Raw genomic sequence first — 26014 nt, 5'->3', positions numbered from 1 at the left:
GGAGGGGGGAGGGGCTGCCTGGGCTGGCATGCAGGGTATGGGAGGGGGTGGAAGGGATGAGGCAGGAGCCATCAGTAAAGGACCCAGAGCGTGGCTCCAATGCCATGGTAGGAAGCTTGGCATAGACTCAGAGGGTGCTGGGTACCACTGAAGAGTGTTGAGCCACGGAGGGTCATGGGCAGATACATGCTTTAGAATTGCTGTTTTTTCTGGTTGAGATGTAGAGTATGGACTGGAGAGGAGCACAGGGGACATAGGAAGTTCTAGAAGGAGGAACTGTCTCACTAAGGAAAGTCAAGTAACTTCCCCAGTATCCATTCTTCCCTTCCAGCTCATGGCACTAGAGCCACTGATTGACAGCTGGGTGCTATCAATCTCTCTCTCTCTCCCCCCCCCCCAACTCTTTCTCTCCCCCTCCTCTGTGTCTCCTCTCTCTCTCTCTCTCTCATCACTCTCTCTCTCTCATCTCTCTCTCCCTCTTTCTCTCCCCCCCATGTCTCCTTCTCTCTCTCTCTCTCCATCTCTCTTTCTCTCCCCCTTACTCTCTTTCTCCTCTCAGTCTTCCTCTCTGTTTCTCTCTCTCTTCCTCTTTCTCCCTCTCTCTCTCTTCCTCTTTTCCTTTGTCTCTCCCTCTCCCCCCAACTTTCTCTTCCTACACACGTCTTGAGAGGCCTCAGCAGTGTAAGATAAGTTTAACTCCCCCATGGCTGGGCATGGTGGTGCACGCCTGTAATCCTGACACTTTGGGAGGCCGAGGCAGGCGGATCACTTGAGATCAGGAGTTTGAAACCAGCCTAGCCAACATGAAACCCTGTCTCTACTACAAGTACCAAAAAATTAGCGGGCATAGTGGCTCACACCTGTAGTCCCAGCTACTCGGAAGGCTGAGGCAGGAGAATCGCTTGAACCCGGGAGTCAGAGGTTGCAGTGAGCAGAGATTGCACCTCTGCACTCCAGCCTGGGCGACAGAGCGAGATTCTGTCTCAGAAAAAGTAAGAGGAGGCTGGTGGCTCACACCTGTAATCCCAGGACTTTGGGAGGCCGAGACAGGTGGATCACGAGGTCAGGAGATCGAGACCATCCTGGCTAACACAGTGAAACCCTGTCTCTACTAAAAATACAAAAAATTAGCCAGGCGTGGTGGTGGGCGCCTGTAGTCCCAGCTACTTGGGAGGCTGAGGCAGGAGAATGGCGGGAACCCGGGAGGCGGAGCTTGCAGTGATCTGAGATGGTGCCACTGCACTCCAGCCTGGGCAACAGAGAGAAATCCTGTCTGGAAAAAAAAAAGAAAAAAGAAGGAAGGAAGGAAGGAAGGAAGGAAGGAAGGAAAGAAGGAAGGAAGGAAGGAAGGAAGGACCCTGATGTTCAGGGAGGGAAGGAAGGAAGGAAGGGAGGAAGGAAGGAAGGAAGGGAGGAAGGAAGGAAGGAAGGACCCTGATGTTCAGAGAGGGAAGGAAGGAAGGAAGGGAGGAAGGAAAGGAGGGAGGGAGGGAGGGAGGGAGGGAGGGAGGAAGGAAGGAAGGAAGGAAGGAAGGAAGGAAGGAAGGAAGGAAGGGCCCTGATATGCAGGGAGGGAAGGAAGGAAGGGAGGAAGGAAGGAAGGAAGGGAGGAAGGAAGGAAGGAAGGAAGGAAGGAAGGAAGGAAGGAAGGAAAGAAGGAAGGAAGGACCCTGATGTTCAGGGAGGGAAGGAAGGAAGGAAGGAAGGAAGGGAGGAAGGAAGGGAAGGAAGGAAGGAAAGAAGGAGGGAGGGAGGGAAGGAAGGAGGGAGGGAGGAAGGAAGGGAAGGGAGGGAGGGAGGAAGGGAAGGGAGGGAGGGAGGGAGGAAGGGAAGGGAGGGAGAGAGGAAGGGAAGGGAGGGAGGGAGGAAGGGAAGGGAGGGAGGGAGGGAGGAAGGGAAGGGAGGGAGGGAGGGAGGAAGGGAAGGGAGGGAGGGAGGGAGGAAGGGGAGGGAGGAAGGGAAGGGAGGGAGGGAGGGAGGAAGGGGAGGGAGGAAGGGGAGGGAGGGGAGGGAGGAAGGGGAGGGAGGAAGGGGAGGGAGGGGAGGGAGGAAGGGAAGGGAGGGAGGGAGGGAGGGAAGGGAGGGAAGGGAGGGAGGGAAGGGAGGGAGGGAGGAAGAGAAGGGAGGGAGGGAGGGAGGCAGGGAAGAAGGGGAGGGAGGGAGGGAGGAAGGGGAGGGAGGGAGGGAGGGAGGGAGGGAGGGAGGAAGGAAGGAAGGAAGGAAGGAAGGAAGGAAGGAAGGAAGGAAGGAAGGAAGGAAAGAAAGAAGACCCTGATGTTCAGGGAGCTGAGAGTGAAATCACTGGCTCCAACCCAGGATCCAAACTCAAGTCTGTCTGGGGTCCTATCCCCGTCACCACCTCCTCCCCGACCCATCCACCACAGACCTGGGAAGGAGCCAGGCTCCTCCGGTTTCAGGAAAGGGCGGCACAAACCGCCCCTCCATGATCCCTCCCAGAGAGCAAACAGCTCCGGCCGCCGCAAGTCTCCCTCCTCTTCCTGCCAGGCCGGTTCCCGGACCCACCCTCCCTGTACCACAAGTGCCTCTCCCTGCACCCTCACCAGGGCTGGCTGGTCTCAGAGGAACACCCAGGAAAAACCTACCCGAACCCCTTTCCGCTGGGAAGGGGACCCGCCTGGGCTTCCTCACAGTTGATGAGACGTCCCTCATCGCACACTTAGAGCTGCCTGTGTTTTCCTTCCTTTCCTTCTAGAGACTCAGGCTTGGGCCAGCCCATTAGCGTAAGCATCAGCCACCATCTCAGCTGCTACGGTCACTGCTGTCACCATCAACGTGACCGTCTCACACCTCACGTCCTCCGGCCAGCCACACCCCTGCACATTTAACCCGCCAGCCTCCCTAAGGTTTCCTCTGCCTGAAATCCTCTCCGCATTCCTGGCTCATTCTCGAAATTGAGGTCAAAACCGCCTCCTTCCCTGACCACCCTATCTGAAGCAGCCGCACCTGCCTACTCGTAGTCACTCTGTCCCTTCACCTCTGTGTTTCGTTTCCTCTACAGCGTTTACCACAATCTGAAAGTCTTATTCACGTAGGTGTCTACTTGTTTATCTCCCCACCACACCCACTAGGATGACAATATCACAGGGGCTGGGGTTTCATCTGTCTCCTCCTCCTCTGTATCTCCAGCACATAAAACATGCTTGGCACACTGTAGGTGCTTAAGTATTTGCTACTATGTCACTTTGGGATTTTGCATAGGACACTCCCAATGCTTAGAATGTCAATTGTTGCTTCATTGTCCTTGGCAAACTCCTATTCATCCTTTGAAACCCCATCCATTTATCCCTTAACCAGGAAAGGCTTCTGTGTCTCATACAACCACCCATAAAGCTGGATTAGGGCTTTCTCTGGGGACATACATGCCCTGTGCCACACTTCCATTAGTGCACATATCCCCCATGAATTGTGCACACCAGCAGGGTCTAGAGTAAAGCACACATTTTGTCTCAGGAACTACGTATTGAATGAATGAATTACTTTTTTTTTTTTTTTCCTGAGACAGAGTCTCGCTCTGGAGTCACCCAGGCTGGAGTGCAGTGGCCGGATCTCAGCTCACTGCAAGCTCTGCCTCCCGGGTTTACGCCATTCTCCTGCCTCAGCCTCCCGAGTAGCTGGGACTACAGGCGCCCACCACCTCGCCCGGCTAGTTTTTTATATTTTTTAGTAGATAAGGGGTTTCACCGTGTTAGCCAGGATGGTCTCGATCTCCTGACCTCGTGATCCACCCATCTCGGCCTCCCAAAGTGCTGGGATTATAGGCTTGAGCCACCGCACCCGGCCTAATTACTTTTTTTGAGACAAGGTCTTGCTCTGTCACCCAGGCTGGAGTGCAGTGGTGCAATCATGGCTCACTGTAGCCTTGACTTCCCAGGCTCAAGCAATCCTCCCACCTCAGCCTCCCAAGCAGTTAGGACCACAAGTGCATGCCACTATGCCTGGCTAATTTTTAAATTATTTTTGTAGGGATGGAATCTTCCTATGTTGCCCAGGCTGGTTTCAAACTCCTAGGCTCAAGGGATCCTCCTGCCTCCGCTTCCCAAAGTACCGGGACTATAGGTGTGAGACATCACACTCTGCCTCATTATTTAATATGTAAGTAGCTATATCTCTCTGAGACCCAGCCCCCATCTGATTTATAACCTCCCCCCTTCTCAAGAACATGCCTCAGCTCCCACTGGCAGGGAATCTGACCTTTCTCCTTGTCATAGGAATTTTTTTTTTTTTGAGTCAGAATCTCAGTCAGTCACCCAGCCTGGAGTGCATGGCACGATGACTCACTGCACCCTCTGCCTCCCAGGTTCAAGTGATTCTCCTGCCTCAGTCTCCCTAGTAGCTGGGACTACAAGCGCACGCCACCACACCCGGCTACTTTTGCAGAGATAGCGTTTCACCGTGTTGGCTAAGCTGGTCTCGAATTCCTGATCTCAAGTGATGGCCTCCCAAAATGCTGGGTAGCAGGTGCAAGGCACCGCACCTGGCTGTCATAGGAATTTGTCAACAAATCCTACAGACTGGAGGTTACGTGTGGGGTGGTGTAGGGGTGGGGATAACGGAGGAGATGGGGGAGGGGTGAACTCTTCAAGCCTCAGGGGAGAAGTCTGTTCCATTCCTGGGACATCCTAGGTGACAGGGAAGAAAGTCCAGCCCCTCAAGACAGCTATCCCAGACTGGGCATAGAGGCAAACCCTTGTAGGCAGACGAGCCGCAGACAAAACTCCTGACACCGGATTAAAGAAGAAAGAGGTTTTTTATTCGGCTGGGAGCGTTGGCACATGCGCGTCTTAAGAGCCGAGCTCCCTGAAAAAGAAATTCCTGGCCTTTTCAAAGGCTTACAACTTTAAGGGGTCTACATGAAAGGGTCGTGATAAACCGAGCAAGCGTGGGAAACGTGGCTGGGGGCTACGTGTATCAGCTAACAGAACAAAAAGTTTTTACAATGCTTTTTTCATACAGTGTCTGGAATTTACAGATAACAGAAATAGTTTAGGCCAGGGGTTGATGTTATCATTATTACTTATTTTAACTCCTAGGGCTGGGTGGTGGTGCCAAGGTTGTCTGGCTATTTATCTTACTTTTGTTTCTTTCTCTCTTTCCTCCTGTCTTGTGAACCAGGCAACGTCGGGGGAGGAGGGCAGCAGGAGTCGTAGTGGTCTCCTTCCTTACCCTGACCACAGGGCCCTGTCACTCACCCAAGAACAGGTGCCAGTGACAGAATAGCCAGGCCAAGGGGGGAAGAGAGGTGCTTCGGTGATGGATTTCCCTGGTGAGTTGCCAAGACAGGGCTTTACTGCCTCCGCCCTGGACTGGCTGAGTCAGACCGTGCAGGGGTGGACACTTTGACTGGTATTTGGGAGGCATTTGCTGTGGGTTACAGAGAAGGAGGGGCCTGCTTTGCGGCCAGAGAAGGAGGAAAGAGGCCCTGGGCCCTGGGACTAGGGTGGAGGCTCGGGTTTCGGTCTTACCTGCTGCTCCAGACCATGACCTGGAGGGCCGCCTGCGCCACCCCCAAAGCAAGGAAATAGGCGCTGCCCCTCCTCCCTCAGACCCAGGAGTCCAGACCCCAGCCCCTCCTCCCTCAGACCCAGGAGTCCAGGTCCCAGCCCCTCCTCCCTCAGACCCAGGAGTCCAGGCCCCAGCCTCTCCTCCCTCAGACCCAGGAGTCCACGCCCCCAGCCCCTCCTCCCTCAGACCCAGGAGTCCAGGCCCCAGCCCCTCCTCCCTCAGACCCAGGAGCCCAGGCCCCAGCCCCTCCTCCCTCAGACCCAGGAGCCCAGGCCCCAGCCCCTCCTCCCTCAGACCCAGGAGTCCAGGCCCCAGCCCCTCCTCCCTCAGATCCAGGAGTCCAGGTCCCCAGTACCTCCTCCCTCAGACCCAGGAGTCCAGGCCCCCAGTACCTCCTCCCTCAGACCCAGGAGTCCAGACCCCCAGTACCTCCTCCCTCAGACCCAGGAGTCCAGACCCACACCGAATGCTTCTATGAGATAGTTTTCTCCACTTGCCCATGAAGAAATGAGCCCAGGCCCAGTCAGATCTGCATCTGTGTCACAGCCCAGGGCCACTGTAACCTTCGGCTACTGACTTCCCCCTCTGAGCCTCTGTTTTCTCCTCTGTCCATGGGGCAACGGGTCTGCTCCTTCCCTCAAACCCCAACCCAGGTAAGGTCAAGCACAGAAAATACTTGTGGCATGAATGTGATGAGAACACAGAATTGCAGAAGCCAAAGAAAGAGAAGCATAAGGGCCCTCCTTCCACCCCCTACCTCCCCCACCCGCTGCTTCACACACCAGGACCACCTGCCGGGTAGCCAGGAGCTCACAGCCTCGCCCTGCTGGCCACCCCTGCAGCCCCCTCCTTCATTCAGGCAGTTTCATGGCCCGGAACACCCCTCATCCTCTAGGATTTGACACTGGCTGTCAAACTCGTCCTTCAAAGTGATTCCTGGCCTGCTCTCCTCCTCGAGGCAGCCTGTCCTGACCCTCAGCAGCCTCTCCTGGCCGTGGCAGAGCCCTTCGTGTCCTCCCTTGCAGCACGCACGGGAAGAAAGGCCATCATCCTCGCCATTGCTAACACCGGCCTTGCGTTTCCTCTTTACCAGGTACTGTATTGACAACTCTCTACAACCTCACTTCATCCTACTAATAAGCTGGGCGTGGTGGCTCATGCCTATCATCCCAGCACTTTGGGAGGTCAAGACAGGAGGATCACTTGAGAGGCGGAGGTTGCAGTGAGCCAAGATTATGGCACTGCACTCCAGCCTGGGCAATAGAGGCAGACTCCATCTCAAAAAAAAAAAAAAAAAGAAAAGAAAAGAAAAAAGAAAGAAATAAAAGAAAAAAAGAAAAAGAAAAAAATTCTTCCAACATTGTTATTCCCATTTTACAGTTGAAGGACTGAGGCACAGACAGGTTAAGTAATTTGCCCAGGGTCACACAGCTAGAAAAGAGCAGGATCCCAAGGTGGCAGCATAGGGTAGCATCAAAGGATGCAAAGGTCTAAACTGTATGGCATGGGTTCAACCGTCTCCTCCATGTATTTGTTGTGGGGCTGTGAATACATTACTTAGCTTGTTTGTGCCTTTGTTTCTTCATCTGTAAAATGGGGATAAGAGGACCCATTCCATAGGGTATGGTGAGGATTATGCACACACACACGCACGCACACACACGCACGCACGCACACACATTTATGATGTACTGAGAAGAAGATATAAGCACACAATAAGTATCTCCAAAATTATGCAGTGGCAAAGCCAGGATTCAGACCCACACCTGCCCAAGGCTCTCTACCGTCAGACCACACTATATCTCTTTCTCTCTGTTCCTTCATTCCCATCAATCCAAGGCAAAAAACATGCCTTCTCTGATTTCCAGCCTCACTCAGCATAGACTGTGGAGGCAACATATCTTGAATGAAGCAATGAAGCAATAATGCACATGAATGCACCAAATGCCAAAAGCTCATTCACTCAACAAGTATCTCTCCAACACGTCCTGTGTGCTAGACCCAATTCCGTGTGCTGCAGATTAAGTAGGGACTGACCACACAAAAATCTTTGCCCTTGTGAAGCTTGCATTTTTTTTTTTTTTTTGGATGGAATCTTGCTCTGTCACCCAGGCTGGAGTGCAGTGGCATGATCATCTCGGCTCACTACAACCTCCACCTCCCAGGTTCAAGCAACTCTCTTGCCTTGGTCTCCCAAGAAGCTGGGATTACAGGTGTGCACCACCAACTCCGGCTAATTTTTTGTATTTTTAGTAGAAATGGGGTTTTATCATGTTGGTGACGTGGTGTGATCTCAGCTGACTGCAACGTCCACCTCCTGGGTTCAAGCGATTTTCTTGTCTCAGCCCCCCGAGAAGCTGGGATTACAGGTGTGCACCACCACCTCCGGCTAATTTTTGTATTTTTAGTAGAGACAGGGTTTCACCATGTTGGCCAGGTTGGTCTCGAACTCCCAACCTCAAGTGATCCACCCACCTCAGCCTCCCAAAGTGCTGGGATTACAGGCATGTGCCACCGTGCCCAGCCTGTAGAGCTTGCATTCTAACAGAGGAGACACAGACAAACTGAACCAGGAATACAATGGGTAAGAAGGTGAAAAGTGCTCCACACAAAAATAAAGTAGGGAGAGAGGAAGGAGACTACAAAGAAGTTGGGTTGCCAGGCACGGTGGCTCACGCCTGTAATCTCAGCACTTTGGGAGGCCGAGACAGGCAGATCATGAGGTCAAGAGATCGAGACCATCCTGGTGAAACCCCGTCTCTGCTAAAAATACAAAATTAGCCAGGCATGGTGGTGCGCACCTGTAGTCTCAGCTACTCAGGAGGCTGAGGCAGAAGAATGGCTTGAACCCGGGAGGCGGAGGTTGTGGTGAGCTGAGATCACACAACTGCACTACAGCATGGCCAACAAGAGCAAAACTCTGTCTAAAAAAAAAAAAAAAAAAAAAAAGTCCGGTAAAGGATGCCGCCATTTGAAACAGGGTGGTCACCCAGTCCTGAGAAGGTGACATTCAGGCAAAGACCGAAGGAGGCAAGGAAGTGAGGCCTGAGGGTATCTGGCAGAAGAGCATTCCAGGCAGAGAGAACAGCAAGTGCAAAGCCCCGAAGGCAGAACCGGGTCTCGGTGTTCCAAGAGCAGCAAGGAGGCCAGTGTGCTGACACACAGAAGGAAGAGATGAGATCAGAATCACATCCCTTAAGGCCTTGCAAGATGTCAGCTTTTATACACAGAGAAATGGGGAGCCATAGAGGATTCTAAACAGGAATGACATGAGCCGACTTCGGTCTCTACAGCATCCCTGAACAGAGACTAGACTTCGCAGGGAGTGGGGAGACTAGTTAGAAGGCTACTGCAATAGTCCAGGTAAGAGGCAGCGGTGGCAGGAACCAGATGGGAATCATTGATCACGCAAAAGGCTATGAATGGGCAGGTCCGTCCCGTGCCCTGCTCTCTGCTGTCTGCAATCTGGGTGTTGGAGCCTGACAGTCTCATCATTCAGTCACTGCATATAGGTAATCTCGGGCAAGTAGTTTTTTGTGGGGTTTTTTTTGGGTTTTGTTTTGTTTGTTTTTTGAGACAGCGTCTCACTCTGTCACCCAGGCTGGAGTGCAATGGCATGATCTCGGCTCACTGCAACCTCCGCCTCCCAGGTTCAAGTGATTCTCCTGCCTCAGCCTCCTGAATAGCTGAGACTACAGGCACGCACCACCACACCCCGCTAAGTTTTGTATTTTTAGTAGAGACGAGGTTTCACCATATTGGCCAGGCTGGTCTCGAACTCCTGACCTCGTGAGCTGCCCACCTTGGCCTCCCAAAGTGCTGAGATTACAGGCGTGAGCCACCGTGCCCAGTCTGTTTTGTTTGTTTGTTTTTGAGACAGTCCTGCTCTGTCGCCCAGGCTGGAGTGCAGTGGCGAGATCTCGGCTCACTGCAAGCTCTGCCTCCTGGGTTCCCGCCATTTTCCTGCCTCAGACTCCCGAGTAGCTGGGACTACAGGCGCCTGTCACCTCACTCGGCTAATTGTTTTTTGTATTTTTAGTAGAGACAAGGTTTCACCATGGTCTTGATCTCCTGACCTCATGATCTGCCTGCCTCCCAGTGCTGGGATTACAGGCATGGGTAGACCTCGCCCTGTTGCCCAGGCTGGAGTGCAGTGGTGCGATTATCGGCTCACCGCAACCTCCGCCTCCCAGGTTCAAGTGATTTTCCTGCCTCAGCCTCCTGAATAGCTGGGATTACAAGTGCCCGCCACCACGGCCGGCTAATTTTTGTGTTTTTAGTAGAGATGGGGTTTTGTCATGTTGGCTGGGCTGGTCTCGAACTCCTGACCTCAAGTGATCCGCCTGCCTCGGCCTCCCAAAGTGCTGGGATTACAGGCGTGAGCCACTGTACGTGGCCTGTTTTTTTGTTTCTTGAGATGGAGCGTGGCTTTGTTGCCTAGGCTGGAGTGCAATGGTACAATATTGGCTCATTGCAACCTCCGCCTCCCAGGTTCAAGTGATTCTCCTGCCTCAGCCTCCTCACTAGCTGGGATTACAGGTGCCCACCACCACGGCTGGCTAATTTTTGTGTTTTTATCAGAGATGGGGTTTTGCCGTGTTGGCCAGGCCAGTCTCGAACTCCTGACCTCAGATGATCCACCTGCCTCGGCCTCCCAAAGTGCTGGGATTACAGCACCCACACAAGTTTCTTAACCTTTCTCTGCCTCATTTTCTCATCTGTGAGACTAAGACAGCCTCCCACCGAGACACACTTCCCTCACGTGGCCCTGGGGAGAAATACTGTGGAAAGCTTTGCTAGTAACCTCTACGGCATGGAGGGAGTTCTCAAAAAGCGATTTTAGAAAGGTGTTTATGCCTGGGAAGCCTGTTCATTTTTGTGATATCCTTGGAGCTGGGCCAGGCACTTACCGAGCTAAATCTAATTTTTGTCAGAATGGCGGGGGGAAGTCATGGAGGGAAATTTCCAAAGGAAGGGGGAACGGGATGGGTGGGGGGGGTGTTGAGGGCATAGGCAGAGGCAGTGACCACGGACAGGAGTTGTCCACAGAACGGGGACTGCCACTGGCCCTGGAGACAGAAGGTCAGCCCCGTGTTCAAATCCTCCCTTAGCCAAGTGCTGAAATGGACTAGTTGTTGAACCTCTCTAGCCTTCGGCTTCCTCATCTGTCAACCAGAAATCAAACCTCGAACTTCCTCCCGTTGTTAGAATTTCAAGGGAGTTTTAAAGACAGAGCTTTCAACTCTGACCTGTGAACAAGTGTGACATCAAATTTACTGTTTGTTGTTATTATTCTGTTGTTACAAGGCAGAGAGTTAGTTTCCCGGCTCCCCTGCAGTCAGCCCCTCCTGGATCTGTCTGCCAGCCCCGCCCCTGGGTCACTCCAGCCAGGCTGTGCCAGGTGAACGCTCAGGTATGCGGAGGCGGAGGCAGGATGGCCCTGGGAGGGAGCAGGAGGAGGGGCCGGCAGCCTGGAACAGAAAGGACAGTGGAGAGCAGGGCAGAGCCTGAGCAGGCAGGTGAGGAGATCCGGGTTCAGAGAGAAGGAGGCCGGGATTTGACCAATGGGTCTGAGGGAGGAGGGGACTGGGGTCTGGACTCCTGGGTCTGAGGGAGGAGGGGCTGGGCCTGGACTCCTGGGTCTAGGGAGGAGGGGCTGGGGGTCTGGACTCCTGGGTCTGAGGGTGGAGGGACTGGGGGTCTGGACTCCTGGGTCTAGGGAGGAGGGGCTGGGGGTCTGGACTCCTGGGTCTGAGGGTGGAGGGCCTGGGGGCCTGGACTCCTGGGTCTAGGGAGGAGGGCCTGGGGGCCCTGGACTCCTGGGTCTGAGGGAGGAGGGATTGGGGGTCTGGACTCCTGGGTCTGAGGGAGGAGGGGCTGGGCCTGGACTCCTGGGTCTAGGGAGGAGGGGCTGGGGGTCTGGACTCCTGGGTCTGAGGGAGGAGGGATTGGGGGCCTGGACTCCTGGGTCTGAGGGAGGAGGGGCTGGGCCTGGACTCCTGGGTCTAGGGAGGAGGGGCTGGGGGTCTGGACTCCTGGGTCTGAGGGTGGAGGGACTGGGGGTCTGGACTCCTGGGCCTGAGGGAGGAGGGGCTGGGGGTCTGGACTCCTGGGTCTAAGGAGGAGGGGCTGGGCCTGGACTCCTGGGTCTAGGGAGGAGGGCCTGGGGGCCTGGACTCCTGGGTCTGAGGGAGGAGGGCCTGGGGGCCTGGACTCCTGGGTCTGAGGGAGGAGGGCCTGGGGGCCTGGACTCCTGGGTCTGAGGAAGGAGGGCCTGGGGGCCTGGACTCCTGGGTCTGAGGGAGGAGGGACTGGGGGCCTGGACTCCTGGGTCTAGGGAGGAGGGGCTGGGCCTGGACTCCTGGGTCTAGGGAGGAGGGGCTGGGGCCTGAATGCCTGTGTTGAGGGAGGAGGCTGGAGTAGGAATTAGAGGCTCCTACTGGCCAGGCCCTCACATCTTTGCTGGCTCCCAGGGCACCTCCAGGTGGGCAGGAGCTCCCACTCAGCACCATGAGCACCGCCACTGGGTAAGTGCCCCCGGCCCCCAGGCCCCAGGCCCCAGCCCCTAGCCCCAGCCCCAGCACGCCTCCCGCCTCCCCTCGCCTCCTCACCCACACCCGCAGATCCTGTTTCTGGCAGCCCAGACTCTGGCCCAAGCCCGGACACTCAGGAAGAAGCCAGAGCCACTCTCCTCCCTGCCCAGCCTGGGGTTAGGGGCCCCCACTGTAGAGCAGACAGGCCTGAGCTCCAGCTGGGCCCTCACACTCCGTGCTGATGTAACCCTGGTCAAAGGACATCACCTCTTGGAGCCTCAGCCCCTCCTCTGTGACACAGGGACAATTTTGAAACATTGGTGGGATAGTGCATTACAGGACTTAGCCGACCACCTCACTGACAGCCGGTGCTCAGCTCATAGGAGCCTCTGTTGGGATTGTTATCTTGTTAGTAAATAGTAACCCTTTGCTAGAAAATCAGGACTGTTCATAATGAAGACTCCAGTCCCCCAGAGTAAGGAGGGAGAAAAACAATGAGCGATGAGTCAAAATACCTGCATGGTAGGTAGTGAGTTCTCTGGCCCAGAGGTAATCAAATTGTGGTGACATCAGACTGGCAGGAGCGGGATGAGGAATAGGAGTTTGGGAAAAAGGGTTTATCAGTTCCCCTGACACCACCTGATCTCTGAGCTTCTGTTATGCGCATGGAAGTGGGGATCCAAGAATTCTTAGGAAAGGTAACCTTGGGAAGAAATCGAGGACAAGAGGAGACAGAGAGGGATGTGGCTGGGAAGCGCCTGGCCCATGGGGGTGGGAGGGAAACAGATAATTCCCTGTCTACTTCAGATACTACTAATGCTGTTGTAACAATCCCCATTGATTGAGCAACTTCTGTGTGCTAAGCCCTGGCAGCATCTTAAGAATGATAATAACAGTTATTGAGGCTTCAAAATACTTCACCTGCATCATCTGACTGAATTTGCCCAACAGCCCCACCAGATAGTTACTATGTTACAGAAAGAAACCGAGGCAGGAGAGATTAAGTCCCCTTCTCAAGGTCTCATGGCAAGGAGGCAGTAGACAGAGGATTTGAATCCAGGACTATGGCATGGTGGAGACCACACTCCCCCTGCCACCCAGCACCGCCGCCTGACCTGTCTTCTTCTTTTTTTTTTTTTCGAGATGGGGTCTCACTGTTGCCAGGCTGGAGTGCAGTGGCACGATCTCAGCTCACTGCAACCTCCGCCTCCCAGGTTCAAGTGATTCTCCTGCCTCAGCCTCCCACGTAGCTGGGACTACAGTCACCCGCCACCACACCTGGCTAATCTTTGTATTTTTAGTAGAGATGGGGTTTCACCATGTTGGCCAGGCTGGTCTCGATCTCTTGACTTTGTGATCCACCCATCTCTGCCTCCCGAAGTGCTGGGATTACAGGCGTGAGCTACCGCGCCTGGCCTACCTGTCTTCTTAAAGTCCAGCTCTGGCTCTGAGCTCTCCTGCTCAATAATAGTAAAAATAATAATAATAACCCTTCCATGGCTCTCCATTACCTTCATAATGAAGCCCTTGCTGCCCTGCTTGGCATTTCCGCAGGATCCGTCCCCAATTCCACGGTCTCACTCATCCCTCTTTTCTTCACCAGCCCAGAAGCTGCCCCAAAGCCAAGCGCCAAGTCTATCTATGGTGAGTGGGGGGCAAGGGAGCCCCAGGCCCATAGAACTGGGTCTAAAGAAACAGGACCTGGAATCCAGGGTCTTGGAGGAGGAGAGGCTGGGCCTGGACTCCTGGGTCTGAGGGAGGAGGGGCTGGGGGCCTGGACTCCTGGGCCTGAGGGAGGAGGAAGAGCTGAAGGTCTAGACTCCTGGGTCTGAGGGAGGAGGGGCTGGGGCCTGGACTCCTGGGTCTGATGGAGGAGGGGCTGGGGAGCCTGGACTCCCAGGCTCATTTCTTTCTCCCCTGGCAGAGCAGAGGAAGCGTTACTCCACAGTGGTTATGGCCGATGTATCCCAGTACCCAGTCAATGTGAGTCTGGGGTCTGTGTTCCCCAGGACATCTTCTAGGGCAAAGGTGGCCTCAGGAGACAGGGCTTTGGAAAGCAGCTGGGCCCCCAAGCAGGAAGCATGTGGAAAGCCAGTTTGCCCATCCGTAAAACGGACCTCCGTTGCCTCACCTCAGTCATTGATATGAAGTCAGGGGCCTCGGGTCCACTCAAATCTGCCAGCCTTTTCTCCGGGCTAGCTGTTGTGCTGGACAGTGGGACCACGGGGACAAATCAAGACACAGCCCTGCATGAGGAGGGGGTAGACAAGGTCCAGAGGAACCCACGGAGGTGCCTGGTGCTCTAATGGAGGTGGCAGGGGGCACAGCGGGAGACCCGAGGAGGCATTTAGAAGGAGAGAGCTGTAATCCAGACTCCTCCCCTGCCCGCAAGGAGCCTCCAGTCTGTGAGAAACCAGACTCAGGTGCTAGTCACTCTGATGAAAGGAAAACAAAGAGCACTGGGAGGAGGAGCTGATTTGTGGAGCAGGTGATCAAGGAAGGCTTCCTGGAGGAGGTGTGGTTAGTCTCAGGCTGAAAGTCTGATTATTCTGGGGGATTCTGAGCCCACCTGGCATCATCTTGGGCCTCACTGCTGTCTCCCTGGTCCGTACCAGCACCTGGTGACGTTCTGCCTGGGTGAGGACGATGGCGTGCATACCGTGGAGGATGCCTCCAGGAAGCTGGCCGTCATGGATAGCCAGGGCCGAGTCTGGGCACAGGAGATGCTGCTGCGAGTGTCTCCCGACCATGTCACGCTGCTCGACCCGGCCTCCAAGGTGCCAGGGGGCACGTGGGTGGGAGGAGTGTCTGGAGCAGGGACTTCAGGGGGTCTGGGTGTGAATCTTGGCTCCTGCATGTCCTTCCTCTGGGAACTCTGGCGAGGGACCCCAGCCCCCTTCTTGAGCCTTAATAGCCTCATCTATTAAACACGGGTGTTATCCCTAACCCCCTAACTGCGTGAGGTTGCCCTGACCTGCTGGCCCACACTCCCGTCGTCATTTAGTAGTACCATCATTTCGGGGCCTCAGTTTACCCTGCCATCCCACCCGGCAGGAGGAGCTGGAGTCGTACCCGCTGGGCGCCATCGTGCGTTGTGATGCGGTGATGCCACCCGGCCGGAGCCGCTCGCTGCTGCTGCTCGTGTGCCAGGAACCCGAGCGCGCGCAGCCCGACGTGCACTTCTTCCAGGGCCTGCGCCTCGGGGTGAGCGGACGGCGTTCGGGTTGGCTCTGGGGGCGGAGCTGGAACTGGGCGGAGCCTGGAGCCGGGGCGGAAATGGGTGGGGCCTCTAGGTGGGGCGGGGCCTAGGGCTAAGGCGGGATCACAGCAAGGAAGGGCATGGGACCTGGGAAGGAAGTTCTGAAAGGGAGTGGGGTTTGAGGAGACTGGACCCAGGGTCAAGATAGAACATGAGGGTTGGATGAGGACATGAACAGAACATGGGCAAGTAGGGCCTAGGGGAGCAGCTAGGACGAGGATGCGGGCGAGAAACCACCTGGACTGGGTCTCCATGGGCGGGGTCGTGGTTTGGGGCAGGGACAGGTGTAGGGCGAGGGGTGAGTCCAGAGTGTGGACGTGCGTGGGAACATAGGCGTGAACGATGGCCGCAAGTGGGCTGGGACGGAGCAGAGAAATCGGCCAGGGGCGTGGCCCGGGTAGGAAGGGGGTGCGGCGAGGGGAGGCGTGGCCTGATGTGTGATTGGCAGGCGGAGCTGATCCGAGAGGACATCCAGGGGGCTCTGCACAATTACCGCTCGGGCCGCGGGGAGCGCAGGGCGGCGGCGCTCAGGTGAGAGGGAAGAAGTTGGCGGGGTCTCTGGGAAGCCGGTTTCCCCTCCCTGTGCCTCAGTCTACAATACCAGACTGGAACGGAGCAAGTTTTGCATGGAGTCAAGCACAACCTAGTCGAGTCTTGTCTGTATCTCCCAGACGAGCTGACTCCTTCCCAGAATTCTTACTTCTTTTCCCTGTTCCCCGTCCAGGCCCTCAGTTTCACTCTAGAGAGGTGCTACCCCTCCCCATATCGGATTTCTCCCTACCTCGTTGAACTTGTTTACTCCCTTTGAGTCTCAGTGTGTCTCGTTCTACGCCCCGGATTTCCCCCTCCATGGACCCCTCAGTGGACCCAGCCTTGGTGTCCCCGTCGCCCTCCGCAGGGCCACGCAGGAGGAGTTGCAGCGCGACCGCTCGCCCGCCGCTGAGACCCCGCCCCTGCAGCGCCGTCCGTCCGTCCGCGCAGTGATCAGCACCGTGGAGCGGGGCGCGGGCCGCGGGCGACCCCAGGCGAAGCCCATTCCCGAGGCAGAGGAGGCGCAGAGGCCTGGGCCGGCGGGGACCTCGAACAGCGCTGACCCGGCCTCCCCGGACCTGGGTCCCCGGGGTCCTGACCTGGCGGTTCTGCAGGCGGAGCGGGAAGTGGTGAGCCGCGCGGGGAAGGGGCTGGGGGCGGGGCCAGACGACTGGAGGCGGGGCTAGGGCGTGGAAGGGCGGGGCCAGCTGCGGGATGGGAGTTCTCCGTCAATCTGGCCAGATTTCTGCGTTATGGAGGCGGGGCGGGGGCGGGGCTTGGTTGTAGGGCGTGGCCAGGTGTTTGGGGCGGGTCCTGTCTGGGGACGTGTCTAGGTGCTCAGGTTCAGGGCTTCGACGGGGATGGTTTTGGAACTCGGGAGCCCTGAGCGTCCCCCTCCTCTGTCCCCCAGGACATCCTGAACCACGTGTTCGACGACGTAGAGAGCTTCGTATCGACGCTGCAGAAGTCGGCGGAGGCGGCCAGGGTGCTGGAGCACCGGGAACGCGGCCGCAGGACCCGGCGCCGAGCGGCTGGGGGTAAGGGCACCCCCGCGTGGGATCTGAACCCCCCTCCCGATCACTTCCAGATGCCCCCGTCTCCCCAGGGTCTCCCCTCCCGCCACGTACCAGGGCTGACCTCACAGCCATCTTAACCGGGTGTCCACCTCTCTCTCTGCCTACCTGGTGCTGGCCCCGCGTCCCCATCGCCGCGCCCGTCGGCTCCCGCAGAGGGCCTGCTGACGCTGCGGGCCAAGCCGCCCTCGGAGGCCGAGTACACCGACGTGCTGCAGAAGATCAAGTACGCCTTCAGCCTGCTGGTGAGGACGCGTCCGCCCCTGGGCCGGGACGCGGGCACGGCGAACCTGCCCCGTCCCCGCACCCACGCCAACCACCTCCCTCCCCACGCCCCAGGCCCGGCTGCGCGGGAACATCGCCGACCCCTCCTCCCCGGAGCTGCTGCACTTCCTTTTCGGGCCTCTGCAGATGGTGAGACCCGCCCCAGGTCCTCCGGCCCCCGTGCAGCGGGAGGAATCGGTTCGACTTGCAGACGGTGTGACGGCACGGCCTGCCCCCTCCCGCTCCCCTGACAGATTGTGAACACGTCGGGGGGGCCCGAGTTCGCGAGCAGCGTGCGGCGGCCGCACCTGACGTCGGATGCCGTGGCGCTTCTGCGGGACAACGTCACTCCACGTGAAAACGAGCTCTGGACCTCGCTGGGGGACTCGTGGACCCGCCCCGGGTGAGGGGCAGGACTGGGAGGCGGGGGGCGTGATGATTGGAGGAGCGTAAGGGGCTGGGAGATGGGTGGCCTGATGATTGGAAAATGAGACTAGGAGGGAAGGGACAGGTTAGAGGCGTGGCTTCGTTGTGTTGGGGCGGGGCTTAGGACAGATGCCAAGATTCAATTGGAGGAAAGGCCAGAAATTAATATGAAGGAAAATTTAAGACCAGCAGACCAATCAGATTGAAAGAGAAGGTGGGGCTTAAAGGAATAGAGGGGCTACGGGGCAGGGGCGGGGCTACGCGAAGGGGCGGGGCTTCTGGAAAGTTTGGTCTATAACTTTGGAGATGGGACAGAGTCTGTGCACTTGGGCCTGGGAGTTTCGTAGGGAAAGGGTCAGAACCTGAAACCGAGCTTAAGGAAAACCTGATTTGGAATCAGAGGTGAAATTTAGAGGCTAGATAAGGCAAGTTTTTTCCAGACAGAGAGAGAAAGAGATGGATGGGCGGGGGGTGGGGGGGTCTCAATATGTTGCCCAGGCTGGTCTTGAACTCCTGGCCTCAAGCGATCCTCCCATCTTGGCCTCCCAAAATGCTGGGATTACAGGCGTGAGCCGCTGCACCCGGCCTAGAAATATAAGTTACTGTTGAGTTGGGCTTGGAGGTACCGGCAGGACTTGGTGAAAAGCGGCGGGGCTAGATACAGCGAGCTTTAGGGGAAAACTGAGTTAAGTTAATGACAGAGCTCAGTTGGGGGCTGTACCAGGATCCCTGAGCTCTTGGCCCTGTCCCTGGCCGCAGGCTGGAGCTGCCCCCGGAAGAGGGACCCCCATACAGACCCGAGTTCTTCAGCGGCTGGGAGCCGCCGGTTACTGACCCGCAGGGCCGCGCTTGGGAAGACCCAGTTGAGAAACAGCTACAGCACGAGCGGAGGCGCCGGCAGGTGAGGCTGAGGCTTTCAGGAGTGCAGCCAGCTCCCCCAAGCGACACAGCAGGGCCGAGGCTGGGAAGTCCGGGGTGGGGGCGGGGCCGGTCCGCCTGGCCCCGCCTGACCCGACTCTCTTACTTCCTGCAGCAAAGCGCCCCCCAGGTCGCTGTCAATGGGTGAGTGTCCGCCCCAGGGCAGGGCAAGGGGGTCCAGGAGGGGTGCTTACCGGGGGCTCCCGGTGTTGACTCCGCCCCCTTTTTTTCTGTGTTTTTCCTTCTGTCTTCCTGGCTCTTTTCAGGTGGGTGAGATGGTGAAGGGGCGGGCCGGGGCCGGGAGAGAGGGAGGAGCAGGGAGGGAGGGGGCGGGATCCAGACTTCTGGGGCCAAGGGAGGAGGGAATGGAGACCCGGGTTCCCGGGCCTAAGGGAGGAAAGGGGCTGGGAGTGGGTAGAGTCTGAGAGGTTGGATCTCTGGATCCCCAAAAGGCTGGAAGAAGGCAGTTTGGTTTCTCAGGGCCTGGGAAGCACCATGCCTGGGCTCCCTAGGAGGACAGAGCCCTGGATATCGGAGGGGAGAGGCTGGGGAATTGGACCTTTGGATTTTGAAGAAGAGCCCAAGTCTGGTGCTTGGGATCCTGGAGACCCAGAGGAGCAGGCTTGGGACTTCAAGGGCTTGGGGGCAAGTTTCTGGGAAAGTTAGGAAGTGGTAGTATCTCCGGGCCCCCGACAGGGGTAAAGGTTGGGTGATTAAACTCTTGGTTTTCCAGACACTCTAATGCAATTGTCTAAGTCACTGCTGGGTGTCGGACTGGGTTAAAAGGTTTAAGGGTTAAAAGGATAAGATTGAAGCTTGAGACCTGGACTTCTAGGTCCCTGGGGGAAAAAAGGACATTCCACGTCAGGTTCTACCAAGCAGTGGGGGCTCAGACTCTGGGTCCTGGGGAAGGAAATGAAGTAGATGGACCAGAACTCTAGGGTCCTTGAGCAAATAGAGGGCAGATTGGAGGGAAACAACATGGGAGGAGACGAAAACAAAGCAGTGAGGCTGGAGGAGACAAAGGGGGGTCTAGGTGAGGGCCTGGGCAGAGGGTCTCAGCAGGGACAGCGTGCTGGGAGCTGCCAGCCCCACACAGGGGGTGCCGCGGCCCTGAAGACCCCCCCTCCCCCCTGCACAGGTAGGCCTGATCCAGGCTGAGGTCCCTCTTATTGGGAGTCAGAGCTGAAATCTCACCCCTGCCCCCAGCTGCCTGATATCGCAAGCCCCCTCCCTGTTCACAGCTTCAAGTCACTTTCTCTGAGCCTCAAGTTCTTTGCAGGGAAACTGGGAATAATGGTAATCCCTTCCTGGAACAGTGGGAAGTCTGTGGTGTTGTAGGAACTAGCAGTTCAAGGCTCAAGGCTGTGACCATGTTCAAGTTCAAGTCCAGCTGCCTGCAAAGGAGGGCAGCATTATTCAGACATGGACTGCCCTGGTCCCAGGCTGGCGATGCCACTATCTTACTCTGTGACCTTTACATCCCTGTGCCTCAGCTTCCTCCTCTGTGAAAATGGAGAAGATAATAGGGTCTCTGGGGGAGGAAGAAACTGGGGGCGGGGAGAGGGGAGTCCAAATTCATGGTTCTACCAACGGTTGTCATGAAGCTCAAATCAACTAATATACATAACAGTGCCTAGCACATAGTAAGTGCTACAGAAGTGGTAGCTATTGTTTGTTTTTTGAGACAGGGTCTCACTCTGTCATCAGGCTGGAGTGCAGTGGTGAGATCTCAGCTCACGGTAGCCTCTGCCTGCCAGATTCAAGCGATTCTCCTGCCTCAGCCTCCAGAGTAGCTGAGACTACAGGCATGCGCCACCACACCCAGCTAATTTGTGTATTTTTCGGTACAGACAGGGTTTCACCATGTTGGCCAGGATGGTCTTGATCTCTTGACCTTGTAATCTGCCCTCCTTGGTCTCCCAGAACGCTGGGATTAGAGGCGTGAGCCACCGTGCCCGGCCTAGCTATTGTTTTTATTATGCTCATGAGTTATGTTATTTAAGCCCAGTGTCTATTAGATGCTCAATAAATGACAGCTGTTTCTAGCTGTGTGATGTAGGCAAGTGGTTTTATCTCTCTGAGCCTCATTCTCCCCTGTAAAATGGAATCGATGATGGGATAGTACCCACTGCCTATGCCTACAGCACAATGCCAAACAACCGAGGGAGCAAAACATATTCAGGCTGTTATTCTCGTTTCAAATTCCTATTAACAGTATTAACCCGGCCCCTGCTGTGCCCCCTGCTTGGCTCTAACCCTAGCTCACACCAGCACCCTGCACCCCAGAGCAATGGGGCTGGCTGCCTCCTTATCTCCAACCCTCCTGCTTCTCCTCAGTCACCAAGACTTGGAGCCAGAATCTGAGCCTCAGCTGGAGTCAGAGACAGCAGGAAAATGGGTCCTGTGTAATTATGACTTCCAGGCCCGCAACAGCAGTGAGCTGTCGGTCAAGCAGCGGGACATACTGGAGGTTAGAGGAGCGGGAGGCTGAGGGGCAGGAATTAGGCAGCCCTAGCTGCAGATGCAGGCTCTGAACCCTCTGCCTTTTACCGCACCCAGGTCCTGGATGACAGGCGCAAGTGGTGGAAGGTTCGGGACCCAGTGGGGCAGGAGGGATATGTGCCGTATAACATCCTGACACCTCACCCCGGACCCCGGTTGCACCACTGCCAAAGCCCTGCCCGCAGCCTGGTGAGCCAGCGCAGATGCTGGGGTCTTGAGGGAGGAGAGGCTGGGACCAGATACTGGGAACAAGGGGCGTGGGGATCAGCTGTCAAGAGTGCTGGTGCAGGTGGTGACTGGGGGTTCAGAAATGCATCTCCAGAAAGGAGAGAGGCTGGGACTGTGATTCCTCTCCCTAACCCAGGTGCTCTCCTCTCCTTCCTTTCAGAACAGCACTCCTCCTCCGCCACCAGCCCCAGCCCCAGCCCCACCTCCAGCTCTGGCTCGGCCCCGCTGGGACAGCTGCGATAGCCTCAACAGCTTGGACCCCAGCGAGAAGGGTGAGTGGTGGGGACGCCGGATGTGGGGAGAGGTTCTTATCCTTGCTTTCTAGGTAGGGAAACAGGGGCTCAGAAAGAGCAAATGGACTCCTGCCCCATTCTGGGGAGGCTGGAGCACCCCCCCGCCCTCTGGCCCCAGGACCCGTCACCCTGAGCCCCCACTCCCTCCCTCCCGGTTTCCCACCTGCAGAGAAATTCTCCCAGATGCTCATTGTCAACGAGGAACTGCAGGCGCGCCTGGCCCAGGGCCGCTCGGGCCCGAGCCGCGCAGTCCCAGGGCCCCGCGCCCCGGAACCGCAGCTCAGCCCGCAATCGGACGCCTCCGAGGTCCGCGCCTGGCTGCAGGCCAAGGGCTTTAGCTCCGGGTGAGTGGGGCGGGGGCGGTTGATACGCAGGCTGGGAGCGGAGCGTTCCGATCGGCCGGGAGTCGGGGGGCGGCAGTCGTGGAGACCACAGGGAGCCGGGATTAGCCCGAAGTGAGGGTCTGTCTGGTAGCAACATCCATCGGCAGGCTGTGATTGCCATGTGTTTTCAGACTCCGACTGGATTCCTTAGGGAAATCCCGCACCCTTCGAAAGCATGATATGACCACGCCCCCCGGGTGGCACATTGTGATTGGTGGGTGGGGTTCAGGGGGTGTCGGCCCTGGCCACCCTCCGGAGCTGTTCTGATTGGATCATCGCCGGGTGGGCGTGATATGAGTGGCAGGGGCTGGGGCATCCGGCGACCTGCCTGACTGCGCCCCGGCTGCCCTCGCTCAGGACCGTGGACGCGCTGGGTGTGCTGACTGGGGCGCAGCTTTTCTCGCTGCAGAAGGAGGAGCTGCGGGCGGTGAGCCCCGAGGAGGGGGCGCGTGTGTACAGCCAGGTCACCGTGCAGCGCGCCCTGCTGGAGGTGAGCCGGGCCGCTGGTCCCTGGGTCTGGGTGGGGTTGCGATGCTGAGGGCTCGGACACCAGGACAAAGCGATTTCCACCCCGCCCTCCAGGACAAAGAGAAAGTGTCAGAGCTGGAGGCAGTGATGGAGAAGCAAAAGAAGAAGGTGGAAGGCGGAATGGAAATGGAGGTCATTTGACCTGCCCGGCGCCCTTCGCAAAGAGTGACCAGGCCCCGTGTGAGAACGGACTCTTCAGACTCCTCAATAGCAGAAGTCGATCTTCTGAAGGATGGCCAATCTGCTCCGGCCTCGGTCTTCCCCCATCCCCGTGGACAGACTGAACAATCCTTGCTGCAGCCCCTCCGGAGCAGATCTGGACTGGCTGTGAGTGGGGAGGGCGTGGAGACAGTCTACGGAAAGCGCTAGCAGACCCCCGAGAGGATGCAGTAGAGCCCTGAGCACTGTAATATGCCACCCAGCCTATAAACAGCCTCCTTACTTGGCAGATGGTGTGTCAACTGCTGTCCTCTACCCGGCTACCAGGGGGCCCAGAAACCTTCCCCTTGCCCCAGTCACAGCCTCAAGGAACCTGGAAGATGTTCCACCTTCTCTGGTTTCTCTCTCTGAACCCTCCTTTCCACCCCCAGGGTCCCAAACCAGGCTCCCTCCTGACCTCCTAGCCAGCCAAGTCCAGCCTGCCCCATCTTCGGGTTTCCCTGGCTCGCGGCTGCTGGAATGTGAGAACCAAAGTTCTCACTTCATTCCTTCCTGCATCCTGGCCCTGCCCTTCTCCAAACTCTCCCAAGCCCCTTCAACCTCTGCAGTTTGCACTTGCTGTCTCTGCTGGCGGAAACAGCCATTCCCCGCCTGGCAAACAGCTCCTATTCAGCTCACTCACTCACTGTGGGGAAGCCTGCCCTCATCCCCGAAGCTAGTTCCCACCTCCTGCCACGGCCCTGCCAGGTAGAACTGGCGGCCTCCCCAGCATGCCACAGCTTCTGGTCACTTTTTGTCCTGGGAGATGGCAGCTAACTGAAAACTTCCTACTCCCTCAAGAACTAGCTCCTTTTCCCTCTGGCAAGCCCTGTAACTTTTTTTTTTTTTTTTTGAGACGGAGTCTCACTCTGTCACCCAGGCTGGAGTGCAGTGGCACGATCTCCACTCACTGCAAGCTCCGCTTCCCGGGTTCACATCATTCTCCTGCCTCAGCCTCCCGTGTAGCTGGGACTACAGGCGCCCGCCACCTCGCCCGGCTAGTTTTTTTTAATGTATTTTTAGTAGAGACGGGGTTTCACCATGTTAGCCAGGATGGTCTTGATCTCCTGACTTCGTGATCCGCCCGTCTCGGCCTCCCAAAGTGCTGGGATTACAGGCGTGAGCCACCGCGCCCGGCCAAGCCCTGTAACTTTCTTTTCCCCATTATCCAGGTAGCTGGTAAGGTCTGCTTTTCTCTGGATCCCCCCGTTTCCAGACTGGACATTCTCTGCCTTTGGGAAGAATGGTCTTTTCTCTCTCTTCCGTGGCTCCGCTTCCCCAGATTACTGCGGGCCTATGGGCCTCAAGCCTGCCCCCGAGTTGTTCCAACCTGGGGCACCAGGTGGCGCCCTCCAAGATGGGAAAGTATCAGAGAGATCCTCCTGGGGCAGGCAGGAGTTCTCAGTCCCCACTCTGCCTGGTTCCTTCTGGTTCCTTCCTTCCTCTTTGGATCTCCAAGAGTCCTCCCCCTATCTGCCCGGTCCCTAGATCCTACTCACACACTTCCCTTGGCTCCCTATGGCCCACCAGACAAAACCCAGGCCCCAGCTTGGCAGTCACAGGCTGCCACTTGGCTCACCGGCTTCGACCCCACAGGGCTCAGCTCCCTCCTCCTGCTGCCAGGCTTGGTTCATGTGGTCGCTTCTGCCCAGAATACTCTCAGCCCCTCTACCACTTGCCCGGGGCCCCACCACTCATTCTCAACAGGGCAATCAGAAAGGTAGGCAATTCCCTCAAACCTCCTTGCTCCATTTTCCCCTCCCCAATAAGCCCCCGGGGCTCACACCACCCAGGCTGCAAACTGAAATGTCTGCAGGAACCTGACAAGAGACCCAGTGAGTCAGCTGGGCCTCAGCCCTACTCCCGTCACAGGCCAGCTTGTTTGAACACCCTGGCAGCTGCATCTTCCAATATTCTCAGAACCTGACCATCTCTCACCATCTCTACTCCCGTCACCCCGGCCAGAGCCACCATCTCTCTTGCCGGGATGTTACCAGTAGCCCCTTAGCTGGTCTCCCCAATCCTCACCACCAACCCCCAGTCTGTTCTCCACGCAACAGCCAGAGGGACCTGTTAAAACCTAAGTCAGGCCATGGCCATGCTCCAAAAGCCACCCAGGGCTCTCACCTCAAAGCTCAAGCCCTTCCCAGGGCCAAGTCCCCACACAGCCGCCGTGACCTCTCGAACCTCATTCCCTGCTTTCTCCAGCTCCTCAGCTTCCCGCAACACATCAGGTGCACTCCTACCCCAGGGCCCACACACACAGCTCTCATCATCCAGAGCACCCTTCCGTCACTACACAGCTCCCTCTCCACCACCTTCAAGCCTCTACCTGCGCCAGCTTTTCCGTGAGGCCTGCCTAGACCACTCTATTCAAAACACATGTGCACACACACGCACCCGCCTTCCCAACCCCTTTCTTTTCTCCAGAGCGCTGCCGCCTTGAAATACATTTATTTTAACATCGGATGCTCCTCTCCTAAAAGTATTGGATCTTTGTTTTGTTCAGTAATTATCAGTCACACTGTACTTACTAAGTCCTATTCTTCCTGTTGGTGTTATAGTAATTACTGAATGAATGAATGAATGCCCCATCTCAGAAGATGGCTCCTACTCAGCTCTAGTCAACTGTGGCTATGCAGGACTGAAGAGTTCATATTGTCACAGATTCCTGTTTTTTCAAAAGAAGCCAAAATTCCTCCCCCCCCCGCCCCTTTTTGAGATGGAGTCTCACTCTGTTGCCCAGGCTGAAGTGCAGTGACTCGATCTCGGCTCACTGCAACCTCTGCCTCCCAGGTTCAAGCGATTCTCCTGCCTCAGCCTCCCGAGTAGAGTAGATGGGACTACAGGCGCTCGCCACCTCGCCCAGCTAATTTTTGCATTTTTACTAGAGATGGGGTTTCACCATGTTGGCCAGGCTGGTCTCGAACTCCTGACCTCAAATGATCTGCCTGCCTCAGCCTCCCAAACTGTTGGGATCACAGGCATGAACCACCGCACCCAGCCAAAATTCCAGATTTTTACACACAGATTACTCCAAATGTTAAATGTTGGCAATTGACTAAATCTGTTTCAAAGACACTGATGGCAAAACCCAAGCTCTGCAGCTCCATATCCCTGGCCCGAGGTCTTGCCCGCTGATCCTTCCTGCCCCCATCAACTTCCCCTCAGCCCCCTGCCTGTGATCACGCCGGCTCCGTCTCGGAGCCTTCACTCCCACTGGGGGCTCATCCTGAAGCTCCTCTGCCACACCGGTGAGCAAGCACCAGCCCATCCCTCGGCACCCCACCCAGCGGCCCAGTGGTTTGGTCACAGACATGCACAGCCCCCCAGCACAGAAGCTGGAAACGGT

At 56.8% G+C, this 26014-nt stretch overlaps 1 protein-coding gene and 1 long non-coding RNA gene across 2 annotated transcripts; one reads left to right on the top strand and one right to left on the bottom strand.

Moving 5' to 3' along the window:
• The first annotated feature begins 10953 nt into the window (after window positions 1-10953).
• EPS8L1 (EPS8 signaling adaptor L1) lies at window positions 10954-22914 on the top strand. Its single transcript, XM_007998112.3, has 20 exons — window positions 10954-11042; window positions 11997-12050; window positions 13660-13700; window positions 13981-14039; window positions 14672-14833; window positions 15111-15260; window positions 15764-15846; window positions 16214-16475; window positions 16757-16883; window positions 17076-17164; window positions 17259-17333; window positions 17438-17586; window positions 18369-18510; window positions 18643-18671; window positions 20868-21000; window positions 21090-21221; window positions 21421-21532; window positions 21723-21897; window positions 22294-22426; window positions 22519-22914. The coding sequence occupies exons 2-20, from the start codon at window positions 12034-12036 to the stop codon at window positions 22603-22605; spliced, it is 2157 nt and encodes a 718-aa protein (XP_007996303.1). The 5' UTR covers window positions 10954-11042; window positions 11997-12033; the 3' UTR covers window positions 22606-22914.
• On the bottom strand, window positions 14002-15237 carry LOC140711800 (uncharacterized). The gene is made up of 3 exons (XR_012093085.1): window positions 15129-15237; window positions 14626-14766; window positions 14002-14302 (listed from the first exon to the last, which is right to left on the bottom strand). It is a non-coding gene; the product is annotated as an uncharacterized lncRNA (long non-coding RNA).
• Window positions 22915-26014: the final 3100 nt, after the last annotated feature.

The sequence above is a fragment of the Chlorocebus sabaeus genome, chromosome 6 (assembly GCF_047675955.1).
Source record: "Chlorocebus sabaeus isolate Y175 chromosome 6, mChlSab1.0.hap1, whole genome shotgun sequence".
Classification (NCBI taxonomy): domain Eukaryota; kingdom Metazoa; phylum Chordata; class Mammalia; order Primates; family Cercopithecidae; genus Chlorocebus; species Chlorocebus sabaeus.
Note: the sequence above shows the minus strand (reverse complement) of the source record. Positions and strands in the feature narration are given on the sequence as shown.